The 12,667-nt window shown below is 54.2% G+C and overlaps 1 protein-coding gene across 11 annotated transcripts in view; it reads left to right on the plus strand.

The window, feature by feature from the left end:
* Ano1 (anoctamin 1) overlaps nucleotides 1-12,667 on the plus strand; it is a 164,961-nt gene that overhangs the window by 103,283 nt on the left and 49,011 nt on the right. For 7 of the 11 annotated variants that reach the window (XM_063227673.1, XM_063227672.1, XM_063227670.1 and 4 more), the window contains 5 exons: nucleotides 1,686-1,737; nucleotides 4,002-4,067; nucleotides 4,574-4,629; nucleotides 7,772-7,813; nucleotides 12,465-12,529. In XM_063227673.1, coding sequence (XP_063083743.1) covers nucleotides 1,686-1,737; nucleotides 4,002-4,067; nucleotides 4,574-4,629; nucleotides 7,772-7,813; nucleotides 12,465-12,529 — 281 coding nt within the window. The remainder of the gene's footprint in view (nucleotides 1-1,685; nucleotides 1,738-4,001; nucleotides 4,068-4,573; nucleotides 4,630-7,771; nucleotides 7,814-12,464; nucleotides 12,530-12,667) is intronic. The other 4 variants (XM_063227675.1, XM_063227677.1, XM_063227679.1 and 1 more) reach the window with 1 other exon arrangement.

Genomic DNA, 12,667 nt, shown 5'->3' on the forward strand with positions numbered 1-12,667 from the left:
TGCAAATTTGTAAATTCCCTCTTGCTGTTGGGAATGGCTGAGGTGTAGGGGAGCAGAAGTCTTTTGGGGAATCTGCTCTGACATTAAGTTGATCTCCAGGTGATAGCTGTTGTGACCACCAAGATAGAGAAATGGATTCTGCCCAGACCTGCAGATAGTAATCGAAAAAGCCATGACTTCCTGTACCTCGGACTTGGGATCGAACACACTGTCACCCACTATCCCTGGAGCCCAATAAGCAACCGTGTGCTCCAGAGAAACACAGGTGGTGGAAAGTTTTGCCCTGGTGGCCAGGCCTGGTGGTGTTAGAAGTCAGGTCAAATCCAGAGATGGGATGGGGCCATTCAAGGCCCAGGTGTGGAGCTGTCACAGGCCACTCCACTCTTGGCATTGGGGTTGTCTAGTTTACAATGGGGAGGGCCCAGTGTGCTGGTCTCAGCATTTAAATTATTGACCCATAGACACTAGGAAGTTTTGGAGTAAGGTTTTGGATATGGTCAGATCTGATCTAAAAAGATCACTTTGGGGACAGGCCTGGAAAGAGCAGACCAAAGACCGATGCGGGGTAACTGGGGTAGCAGTGGTGGTGTGAATGGGTACTGTGTGTGCCTAGGGAAATGAGCAGTAGTTATAGGAGGATCAGAAGGCAGGACAAGGAAACCAGGTAGATTTGGAGGGTGACCAAGAGGCAAGTAATGGACTAAGTGACACACTGCTACACCAAGAAGGTACTTACTCAGCACCAGCTGTGTGCCTGACACCAGTGGGCAGGCAGAGGGCAGGTGGTGACAAGAAGCAAGGTCAGAAGACAGCAGTGGACAGGCACAGGGCTGTTTCATGGCCTGTTGGGTATGGTGGCCTGGATGCATGGAGATCTGGAGGGCACAAGTGTTCCCAACAGAAGGAACAGCCAGCACGGAGACCCTGAGACTGCTGGAGAGAGGAGGCTGGGGTCACTCACAGGGGTGCAAATGAGGCACAGGAGGACAGGACAGGGGCTAGCAGGGCCTGGTGGCCATGAGATGGACAGCAGCCTTGCCCAGGGAGGGGAGTAGTAAGGGCCTCCATGGGGAGTTGTATGCCCTAAAGTGAGTATCTTTAAGTCGGGACTGGTTAGTTGCGTCCTATTTTGCAGATGGTGAAACTAAGGCACAGGTGGTGATAGAGTTTATCCAAGATCACTGACATAATGATGCATTCTAAAGCCTGGGTCGGGTGAGACTCCCTTAGGAGGACTCTGCCCATCATCTTCTACCATGGTGTGGCACTTGGAATCCCAAGACATGCCCCTGCCCTGTCCCTAGGCTGCTGCTGGCACACTCAGGGCTGGGCCCAGGGGCTCCTGCTCCTGCTCATCTCTCAGCAGAAGGGGATGCTGACCCTGTGCTCAGGGCACAGGGACACCTGTGATGTGTCACACCTGTGCAGTGCTGGGGACCCACCCCCAGCTGTGGCCTGGCTGGCTGCACTCTGTCCTACTGTGGGAAATGAGAGGTGGGATTGGGCCCCAGACCTTCAACCCTGCTAGAACTGTAAGCTTACAGCCCGCTGTTGGGAAGCGTCCTCCCTGGGACAGCACGGGTAGCTGTCGTGGGTCACATCTGAGCAGTGAGACGCCTGCTGCAGGTCCGAGGTGCCATGAGTGACTGCTCACCGCCCCCCACTCCCTTCTTGTCTCCCTTCAGGTCTATGAAATTTTGAAAAGAACGACGTGTACCAAAGCCAAGTACAGCATGGGTAAGGACATTTTTGGGGCTTGAGATCAGCGGCAGTTTCCGAGTGGTAATCTTGCCTCCAAATCGTCTCTGTGGGAGGTGGGCAGCCCGCTTGGCGCTTTTAAAAGCGTTTTGATTTAAGGCTTTGTAGCTGTTTCAGACAGGAGGGCTGGGGCGGCTGTAAGGAAAACCATTCCAGGAACATGGCAGATTTATGGTCTGGCACTGTTAAACACAAAGGTGCCCTTTGCTCTGCGGAAGACGTCTGTAAGCTGTGGACAGGGTTCCACTGAGGAGGGGTAACTCTGGGGTTCTGGACTCTCTTGACCCTCACACTCCTATGGAAGGAGCCAGGGGTCCTGCCAGGGGCCGTACCCAGGGATCGCTTCGGGGATTTGGAAGCTAGCAGCTCTCCAGCCAGGACTGTTTAGGGACCAGAGGAAGCAGCCAACCAAGCCCACGTAGAGAGCAGAACCTCCTCCACCCAGGGCTTGCTCCAAGCAGCACCCCCTGGCCAGATAACACCATATGTTGACACTCCAGTCCTAGAGGCTGCAACAAAACTAGGGAACCTGTAGGTTCCCTGAGTCCTCTATAGACTCCCCTAAAAAACTGTGGATGAAACCTGCCCTGGCTAGGTTGGTGGCTGCAGTTACGGGCTTGGGCTACCTCCTCTGCTTTCCTCCTGCGTGGAGGGTTGGGGTGTCTATCACACATGGACGCCTCTGCAGTGACCAGGCTGGAGTCACAAGACAGCAGCCTGGGAAGAGCCACATCCTGCAGGCAGGAGGCCCATCTGCCACCTGGAGGGAACAGTGCTATACTAGAGAAAGAGGGCAGGGCTCCATGCAGGGACCCATGGGGGACTGGCCAGATTGCAGGGAGAGGATGACCCTCCAGGGTTTGGCTGGGATGCTTGTGCCCTGACCGTGTGGCTGAGGGTCGGCAGCAGGGACATTCTTGCGCCTGAAACCTCTCAGCTCGTGTCCGGTGTCAGTGAGAGTGCAGGGGTCCAAGGGAGCCAGGAAAATTGTCCTCATCCGCCTGGCCCCCCTCAGACAGAACCAAACCTCCAGATGGGCAGTCTGGCTCCAAAGAGGTCAGTGGGGAAGGCAGGTAACCGAGCAGCTGGGATTTGGAAACTGTTTCTTGAAGCCACGCCCGCAGGGCTGGGTCTCTGGCCTCAGTCTCCCCGGCCAGTCCCTTCTGTGGAAACCTGTGTGGTTGTTGTGAATATCTGTGAGACCCAGGGTGGGGAGATTCACATGGCTCCAGGTCCCCCTGGGGGAGGACAGTCTACACTGGTTCCCACCAGTTTCGTGGCAGGGCTGCTTCCCTACTCCATGCTAGCAGCTCCCCCTAGAACTCTGCTGACCTCTAAATTCATTTATTCACCATGCTTCAAGGATTGTTGGATTCCCATCTCCAACTGGCCTCTGTCCCAAGGGTTGGGGCTCTGTGCCTTCAGGGAATTATATTCTAGAAGGAAACAAATACTAAGTAAATAATCAGAATACAGTTTTATGGGATGAGAGTGGTCTGAGGGGCTCAGGCAATTTTAGGAGGCATGATCAGGTAAAGCCTTTCTGGAGAGGGGATGTTTGGCAGTCTTAAAGAAAGTGAAGGATAAACCTGCTGGAAATAGTCTGTACAAAGGCCCTGTGGCAGCTCTACCCTAGGAGCATTTTAGAAAGAGTGAGGAGGCCCATGGGCCTGGTTCCTACCCCATATCCACTTTTTGTGCAGATGAACTTTTCGGGCATGTGTGGCTTCAGCCACATGCTCCTCTGTTGTCTGGTTTGCATTCCTAAGCACCTTTGGCCATTCTGGATCACTGGCCAAGGAGATGGCCTGTTTTTAAGGGATTCCTAAAGATCATTTTTCTGGTGGTATCAAGACTGCCCAGGTTTGGCAGTCTTGTAAAACATCAGACACGCTTACTGCCTCCAGAGCTGCCTCAGCCAGGCAGAGGTTCAGAGAAACTCCTTCATCACGCTCAGTTGTGCTGGAGCAAGAGTGGACTCCTCGGCGCCCCTTGCCGTGCTGGCCCCGGCTCTTTTTTCCCTACTCCAGAACTGTCCTGCAGGGCAGGGCCCAGCAGCCGTACCTGCATGCAGGTACAGAAGTGATTGTTACAATGTGCCCAGCACAGGCCCTGGGCCCACTCAGCCCTGCTCAGGAGGCCGGGGCCCCGGGAGCCCCTCGCTCGCCTCCAGCGCTTTGTCCCCCATGCAGCTGTGATCCTTCGAGGCCCTTCCATGTAACTAATAGCCGATGTATAAACAGGGCAAGGAGAGGGAAGAAAGAAGGACTCTGCCCTTCTAAGTAAAAGGCGGAAATGTGGGAAGTATGGTAAGTGCGGGGCTTCCTCTTCGGCTTTTCCAATCAACCTAAAATCTAATTCTAAATTGTATGTGTGTTTTCTGACACCATCAATTTTTCCCATCCGTACATTTTCTCATGATTCAGCTTTTCTAACCACTTCCGATCCACCTTTCCGATCTGCAGACTTGCCCTCCGGCAGGTGGGGGTAGCTGGTGAATCGGAGGACTGGGGGCATCCAAGTTGAGCCGAGGGCTGCCTGCGCCTCCTTCCTCCGAGGTGGAATTTCCTCTCGGGGTTTCCTCTGTGTCTTCCTCGTCTTGCCAATCGAGCATGTTTTTATCATCTCCTAGTGGATAGATAAACCGCCCCGCCGCGTCATCCTCGGGGAAGGACCCAGGAAGGTGGCGGGCTCTGTATAGCCAGGTTCGTTTCCAGTAGCGAAAACTAATGATTGGGACCACCCTGCGGTTGCTCTGACTTGCAGATCGGGGACTTGGCTGGGTCCATAATCTCTCTCTGCCTCTGTTTTTAAGGCATCACAAGCCTGCTGGCCAACGGCGTGTACTCAGCCGCCTACCCGTTGCATGACGTGAGTAACCTTGACATACCCTATTCTCTCCAGTCACTTGACTCCACAGATCCCTATGGGCCACACCCCCTGGGAGCTGCAATTATCCTGTGGCCACAGCTTCCTGCTTGGCTCTCTCCGTAAATGTCAGCTGCACACAGGCCTCCCCTGTTCCCCCATGTGGGGCAGAGCAGTTGCACCCAGACCCCTCTTTGCTGGCAGAACTGTCCCACCGAGGTGGAGCATCTGTGGCAGACACTGCGCAGGCTGTATGGGCACTTGCAGCCAGCTGGTCCACACGGTGTTTTCCCTGGCTCAGCTCCCATCCCCGCCCCACCCCGCCCCTCCCGGGGTTCCGGCAGTGACCAGGGCTCTGCAGAGCAAGTGGCCAGTTTCCTGAGCTGAGTCTCCAACTCCCACTGGTCTCCCCCTGACAAATGTAGCCCGAGGCTATGGCTTGGGGCGGAAAGAGAGATGAGGATGCTGTCTTCTGTTGTTTCTGTGGAAATGGGGGCTGGAGTTCAGCTGGCAGCGGGATCAAGGATCACACCATGGGGCCTGAGCACTGTGGGAAACCCAGACCAAGGCTGACAAGGCTGTCTGAAACCTTTCAAATGATGGCCCAGGGGGTGGGAGGAGAAGAGGATGAGTCTAGAGGAATCAGGAGGCCCAGAGTCCATCCTGGCCATATACTCTCAATGGCCTTGAGCAAAGTTGGCGCCTTGGTCTCCCTGTGCCTCTGGATCCCTGTCTGTGGGTTGAGATACCTTGCCCTGAGTGACACCAAACAGCAATGGTGTCAGAACAAACAGAGAAGAAAGGGCTGTGAGGAAGAGAAGCTGGATTGGGATGACGTGGGCACCAGGTAGCACAGGGCACTCCACCCTGATGGTCCAAGGGGGAAAGTGTCACCCTGTCACCCCCCCCCCCGCCCCCCCGGGGCCTTCTCTGCACTGTAAGGCTGAGCTTTGCACCTGCGCATATGCTGTGCCACCTGCCTGTAGTGCTTTTCCCTGCCTCCCTCCAGTAGACAGTGTCCGTGCCAGATCTCTCTTTTCCCTTTTTCCTTCTTCTCTGGCTCTGTTGACTTCCTCCTTCCACCACTGTGCTTCAGATGCCCGTGGCCCACAAAGACACCCCTATCAAGCCACCTTTTGTGATCCCTGCCAAGAGGCTGGGACACAGAAGCCATGTGTTTCAGGCCCTTTAAGTCTCAAAGGGGAGACATCAACATTCCCAGGACCCGACTGTGTGTGCATGCAAAGGGCCGTGTATAGCAGGAGCTTTATTTTGTTCAATCCGATGCAAGCAGAAGTTCAGTAATTTGCCCAAAGAAAAGCTGGAGACAAAAGCAATCTCTGGTTGTCTCCCTACTGCTCCATTCCCTGGAAGTGCCCTGCCTCTTCCACCTCTGGAGGCTGAATGCGCCATTACCTGAGCCCTTCCCATCGCATTTGTCTGAGGAATCCATTCCATCAGCAGTTTAAACGCCCTGCACCGTACTCCCCAAACCCCTGGCCTGTTGCCTGACACAGTACCCCCACCCCAAAGCATCTCCAGTATCACACAGGGAAGCGCCTCTTTCTCAATCAGCACTGGACCTGGCCCATGCACAGGGAAGCCAGCGATGTGGTTCCCACCTTACAGACAGAGAAACAGGCTTGGCACACTTGGGCAACTTGCTCAGGAGCACAGCTTCAGAGTTAAACCCGGCCACTCTGGATTGTGGCTCCCTGCATCTTTTGGGAATAAGACATTTTTTATGCATGAGTTTTCCACATAGCTGAAGGAAGGGTACCTGCTCTGTTAAGGACCAAGGCTGACATTTTAAACATCTAGGGAAGCAGTTCCCTCCAACCCCAGCCCTGTGCACCCCACACCCTTAACAGAGTAACTAGGGCTATCCAGGGCTCCCTCCACATTCTCCACATCTGCCGCCTCTGCTGGTCCTTCGCCTGAGCAGTCACCGTGACATCACAGAGCCGCTTGCCTGCTATGTTGGTTCGTTCACCCATTCATTCATTTGGCAAGAGCATCTCCCAGGCCAGGTGCCAGGAGCCAGCCAGAAGAGCAGCTGCTGGGATCGTGTGTTGTGGGAGCCCCATGTTCTGTGTGAGACCCTGAGCAGCCCTCTCATCATTAGAGTATCAGCTGTAGAGAGAACCGTGACATTTCTGGTGACTGCTGAGTGGTTTTCTGGCTTCCTTCCTGGTCGGCGTATGCCTACCTCAAGGTCACCAACTAACCGACCTCTAGTATAAGAGATGCTACTGAAATCGTCAGCTGTCTCATTCATGGAAAGAAGGGCTGGGATGTACCCAAAGGAGGGCCCCATGGGTGAAGACCCTGGGAATGAAGGAACGGGGACCCTGCAGACTTAGGGAGCAGCAGGCCGCACTATTTTCAGAGCACTTAGAGACGCAGCATTGGGTGTCTTGTTTGGGTGCATGGCCGGGCCTCCCCGACCTTGCAAGGGATATTAGGGCCGTGAAAGCTGCTGGTGAATGGAGAGGCCCCAGGTAGATGCTCAGGAGGCACAGAGCATAGGTTCCAAGTAATTCTCAAGACCAGTGAGCTGACCTGGCCACATTCAAACTGCCCAGAACCTCTCTCTCTCTTGCCGCTGCTCCTTTCTATCAAAGGTTGACATTTGGGCTCACATTCAACTTCTACATTCTTGTTTTTAAGACCTGGACAGGAGTCAAATTTAGCTATGTGTTGGGTGCACTGTTCAAGTATACAATGATCACATAACTTATGATTCTTCTTGGGACACTTGAGGAGAACAGGAGGGGACACCAGCTGGACGGGGCTCAGAGCAAGACACAGGATGTCCTCAGGGGGTAAAATCCAGGTTCACGATGGGTGCAGTTCTTCCTGTCCCCAGGAGCCCCTTTTCTTCCCAAGACTGTGGCTCCCCCTGGGGTCTTCTGGAACCCCCTCTGACAAAAGGAGGCGGGTGTCTCAGGCCATCCGGATAGTGGCAGGCACTTCTGACGAAGGACACCTGCTTGACCTTCACACACTGCATGAAACCTTGTCCCGAGATTATTGTGATCTGTGTGGACAGGGGTAGCCAGAGGGTTTTTTTGAAATGCTATGAATACGAACTATTCAGAAGCTGTGTGGCACGGTAAGAGTTCTCCTTTCCTCTTGTTCACAGGGAGACTACGAGGGGGACAATGTTGACTTCAACGACAGGAAGGTACGTTGCCTTGGAGCAGGGAGGAGGCAGTCCTCGGGCCACGGGCTGCCTTGGACTGCTGGGGGCTGGGGCCTGGGCAGAGCAGGAACCTGACCTGTTTGCCTGCATGGTCTCTCTTGGGCTGCTTCCTCTAGTTTTTGAGCATGGCCACATGTAAGATCACTGCTTCCTCTCCCTCATTTCTGGGAGAAAAGTCTCAGCCTCCGAGCTTGGCAGGAGATTGTTAATGTGTGAGAGCACAGAGTCCTCAGAGCCTTCTCCGTGCATGGTTCTTTCTGCAGCAGACCTGGCCAGGTGAAAGAAACCTTGCCTTGACAGGGTGTCTGAACCATGGCCATGACTGTAGCAGTCTTTGAAGGCCTCTGGGCCTAGTCCTACACTGCTCCAGGTGAGCGAATTTGGGACCCACAGTGGCCAGGTACACAGAGGGCCTCAGCCCCCAGCAGCACCCTGGGGAAAGCTGCTTGATGGTGTCTAAGTCAGTATTTCTCAAACTTGTCTGCTCTGGAATCTTTTTGAGTGGAAAAGTCACTGAGCTGGTATTCCAAGGCATTCCTTGGGGTACACTGAGCGATCCTGTCCTTCTTTAGTGGCTGTTGTCCTTGTTTCCCTGGTGCTCCAGAGCCTCAGTTCCTACTCAGGACCAAGGATTCCCTCTCTTTCCACCTGGGCTCCTGGGAATAGTCCCCCTCCAGCCCCAGCCCTGTGCTCCTCCTACCCCCAGCATCATTCAGGAAGGTTCTTTCTTGCTTCCTGCCCCCACGTCCTCACCCACACCAGCCTCCACCCAGCACCCACTTTTGCCACTCCCTATCCCCCAAAGGACCCTCCCTCAGGGTCAGCCCTCCCAGGACCCCACTGGCACAGCCTGTGTCCCCTTGCAGATCTGCCTGCCTGCAAGTGATAGGCGGAGAAGCTTCCCTGAGAGCTTCACAATGGTGGCCTTGTCCCAGCTCCCAGGGCCCGGGAACCTCTGTGTTTGGAATGTCCTCCCCGTTCGGCGTCCCTCCAGCTCCATACATGTTTTTTAAGTCTTTGGTGCTTGCTACAACTTGCCCACCCCGGGAACCCAGCTGAAGATGCTATCTGATTTAGGACAAAAATTACATATTTGGTTATTTTTAGTGTAACATCTGGCATTTGAGTCCCTGGGACTTGTACAGCTCCTCTGTCCAATGCTGTTGGAGAAGCACAGTCCCTGCCACGACCTGCCCTGGACAGCTCTGGCCTCAGAATCCATCCCACTCTGTTCTCCTGTGCCCCTGTCTCTTGGCTAATGCTCTTCCTTCACCTAAAAATACTTCCGCTCTGGTCACCAGCCATCCATTTCTGGCTGGATTCAGTCCTCTGGCCTCTCTCCCCTAATCCGGGCTGTCCCCCAACTGCCAGCCACACTGGCCACCTTTCTAATCTCAAAACGGCTTAGCTGACAGTCACAATAGCAGGACGTCCCAGTCTGCTACTTATTCAAGAAATATTTACTGACCTTTTCTGTGTGCCAGCCCAGCTATTTTCCTCTATCTAGTGTGTGTCTGCCCCGGTTAACTTCACATCCCAGCAAGAACAAGGCCTGCTCCATGGGCTAGTCCAAGGTTAACGATGAATGGATGGATGGACGGACGGATGGACGGATGGATGGATGAGTGGGTGAATAATGACAGATAGTGGTGGATGAAAGGTAGGAAGGGATCAGGGAAATGTTAGTGTCCTCACTCTGAGGCTGGAGAACTTCTCGTTCTCCCCTGAAGGCTGTACATCAGGTGGCCAGGTTCTGAGTGTGCCACCATTGCCATGAAACACGAGGCTGAGGCTTCTCCGGCCTGATCCCAGGTTCCTTCCAAGACCAAAGGAAAGCTCAGCAAATACATTTTCTGTGCTGAGACGGAGATCAAGCGGGGATGGTCAGGTGAGTGGCAGGTCTGGCCAAAGCTCCTTTGGGATCATGAGCCCTGGGCCCTCGGGCCTGTGACCCCGCCTCCAGGGCCTTGGGCAAGTTCTACCTGCATGAACTAAGCCTGACTGAGTAGGCTCTCACCAAGAGGAGTATGTGTATGTGCAGGAGTCCAGCTGGGCAGCTGTGGCTCCTTCTTGCCAAGCTGCAGGTGACTGGGCCAGCCTGGGCCCCATAGAGCAGGGAGCAGCTCGAGGCCCAAAGGAGAGGCTCGCTAGGTCATGGGGGATTTTCTCTAGATGTGGACTGAAGTCTGCTCTACCCCATGCTGGACTGGAGAGCTATGGGACCCACCTGTCCTTTCATTCAGCAGCTACTTACTAAAAACCCAGTGTCCCAGGCACTGAGGGTGAGAAAGAGCAGTATGCCCGGTCCTCTGTTCAAGGGCCAAGGGTGCATACCCAAGCAGTGCACACCCAAGCAGTGCAGCTGTACACTGACCAACCTGCCCCAGTGCATGGGCCCAGGAGGGCTGAGCTGGACCCTCCACCCTCTGGTTCTTGGTCCAGCCAGCCCAGTGCCTGGCTCCTCCCTGTGTGTACTGAGGTTTGCTCAGGTCCTTGCATTTCTTCCAGGGTAGTAGTGTTTGAATTCTGTACCCCAAGAGCACAGGGTGATGGGCATTCTCTTCTTGGCAGGAACAAAAGTCCACGTTGGTCAGAGGTTATGCACAAAGCCACTCGGGGAAAGATCTGAGCAGGCAAAACCCAGGGTTTTCAGTGAGGCTCCCTGGTAACTTACGAAAGTATATTTTGCTCTCATTTTCTTCCAGTGTCTTCAAGGCATGTATATTGACTTTGCATAAAGCACTGCACTTAGGCTCACCAGGGGTGTTATTTCTGAGAGTCCTGGAAGGAACCCCAGGGGGACAGAAACACTCTTTGCAGGGTAGATCCCTGGGTCCTCCTCAACACTGAAGGAGTTGGGGCCTCCCACATTCCACCTATGTCCTGGCATTGCTGAGACTCACTTGAAGGAATTTTGCCCATCAGCTCGGGATCTGTCAAGTCACTGAGGGACAGTGCTGTCCTCAGCTCAGGCGGCAGGAACCAAGTAGCACCAGAAGGCCAAGGTCAGGGTGCTGGCCCACTCAGTCCTGGGGAGGCCTCTCTTCTTGGCTTGCACACAGTGGGAGAAAGATCTCTTTGTCTCTTCCTCTAATAAGGCCACTAATCTAGGATCAGGACCTCTCAGTCAACTCTGCTAGTCTCCCCAAAAGACTCCATCTCCAGACATAGTCATTTGGAGGGCAGGGCTTTTGCATATGCATTTGGGGGAGACTATTTGGGGAGATGTTTTCGTGTCTCCACAGGAGGTCTGATTCTAAATTTCAGTATTAACAAGCATTCTGCCTCTGGAAGGCTGACACAGGAGGACTGCAACTTCAAATCCAGCCGAGACATTTTAGCAACTTAGTGAGACCTATTTCAATATTAAAATGTTAGGGGAAGGGGACACATGCAATGTGAAGAGGCAGGGGCTCCTGGTGAGTCCATGTGGCTACCCTGTCATTGCCTCCTGTCATCAGCTCCTGACTCTAACAGGGTAAGGGTGACCAAGGCAGCTGGTGGCCCTGCCCTGCTGCACCTGAACAAGTAACTCCCCCCCCCCCGCACCGCGCTGTGGGGTGTGTGCGGCTAATGAACAACCTGGATGCCTCTCACCACAGATGGCAGTCCCTAAGGACAACCCTGAACCTCTCTCCCACCTCATCCAGCTCACCCACATCCACAGCGCCCCCACTGTTCACTTTCAGGGGAAAATCCAGCCTTCGCCACCTGCTCCCCAGGCCAGCTTGGCTCCCGGACCTCAGCTGTGGGGAGGCTGCAGCTCCAAGTCCCATGCAGCGGCGTGTGGTCCACTGGTGGACTTCAGGAACTGCCCTTCATGAGTGCACATTCAGGGAGGAGACAGGGTGGTGCACAGGGGACTCGTCCTCCCTGTTTGTCTCTTGCGGTCTCAGATAATATCTAAAAGAGCTGCTCAGATCCCCCAGGCTCTGGAGATCCTCCAGGGCTGTGAAAGAGATCAGGAGCATCCTGCCAGCACTTTGGACTCTGCATTTGGATGGTGGCTTGGCTCTGGAAACAGGGTCAGAGCTGAGCAGAGGGGGAGCTGCCCTGGGCCTGGGATACTGTGGCCCCTGGAACTCCTGCCTCCTCATGGCCCTTCAAACTCAGAAGTTTGGTGGTTGCCCACATACAGGGAGGGGTCGTTTTACCCAGCAGTCCTGGTGCTGTGTCGTCCCCAAGATACCTGTACATGTTCACACAAAGCTTCCAATCCTCTGAGCTCATTACTGTCCCTGCCAGAGCCTGGGGGGATGGCAGGGTGTGTGTCACTTTCATTTATGCCACAACGCTGTTAATCAGGCAGCCCATCTCCAGAGATAAACCTCAAGCTGTATTTGCATCTTGTGAGATTTTTTTTTCTATTTTGCCATTGATACTGCTCTGTTCAAAACCATGGTGGTTTTGCATGATTTGGTATTTGATTGGTGTGACCGAAAAACCCAAATAGGAAAGCCTCACCAAATAGGTGGCAAGCATCATAGGTGGCAGCCCAGCGAGCTGAGATTTCACAGTCTGCCAGGAGCGCCTTTCCCACCCCCACCTTCACCTAGAAGTGCAGGCCTACTCTGGCCAGCGCACAATCAGCCGTGGGACCCTGACACCAGCTCCTCACACTTCTTCTCTCCAGCTCCTGTATGAGGAATGGGCGAGATACGGTGTCTTCTATAAGTACCAGCCCATCGACCTGGTCAGGTAAGTGGGGCCAATCCAGCCTGGCACCTTAGACAGCAGGAAGCGGGTCCCTGGTAAAATGTCAGTCAGTTAGAGTCCCTGTGTGTTTCAACTGCTGTGAATATTCAACGTTGCTGGAACTGGCAGGCTGAGTGGGAG

Source organism: Cavia porcellus, unplaced genomic scaffold (assembly GCF_034190915.1).
Source record: "Cavia porcellus strain 051 isolate PalLab524CR breed Dunkin Hartley unplaced genomic scaffold, mCavPor4.1 scaffold_17, whole genome shotgun sequence".
Taxonomy (NCBI): domain Eukaryota; kingdom Metazoa; phylum Chordata; class Mammalia; order Rodentia; family Caviidae; genus Cavia; species Cavia porcellus.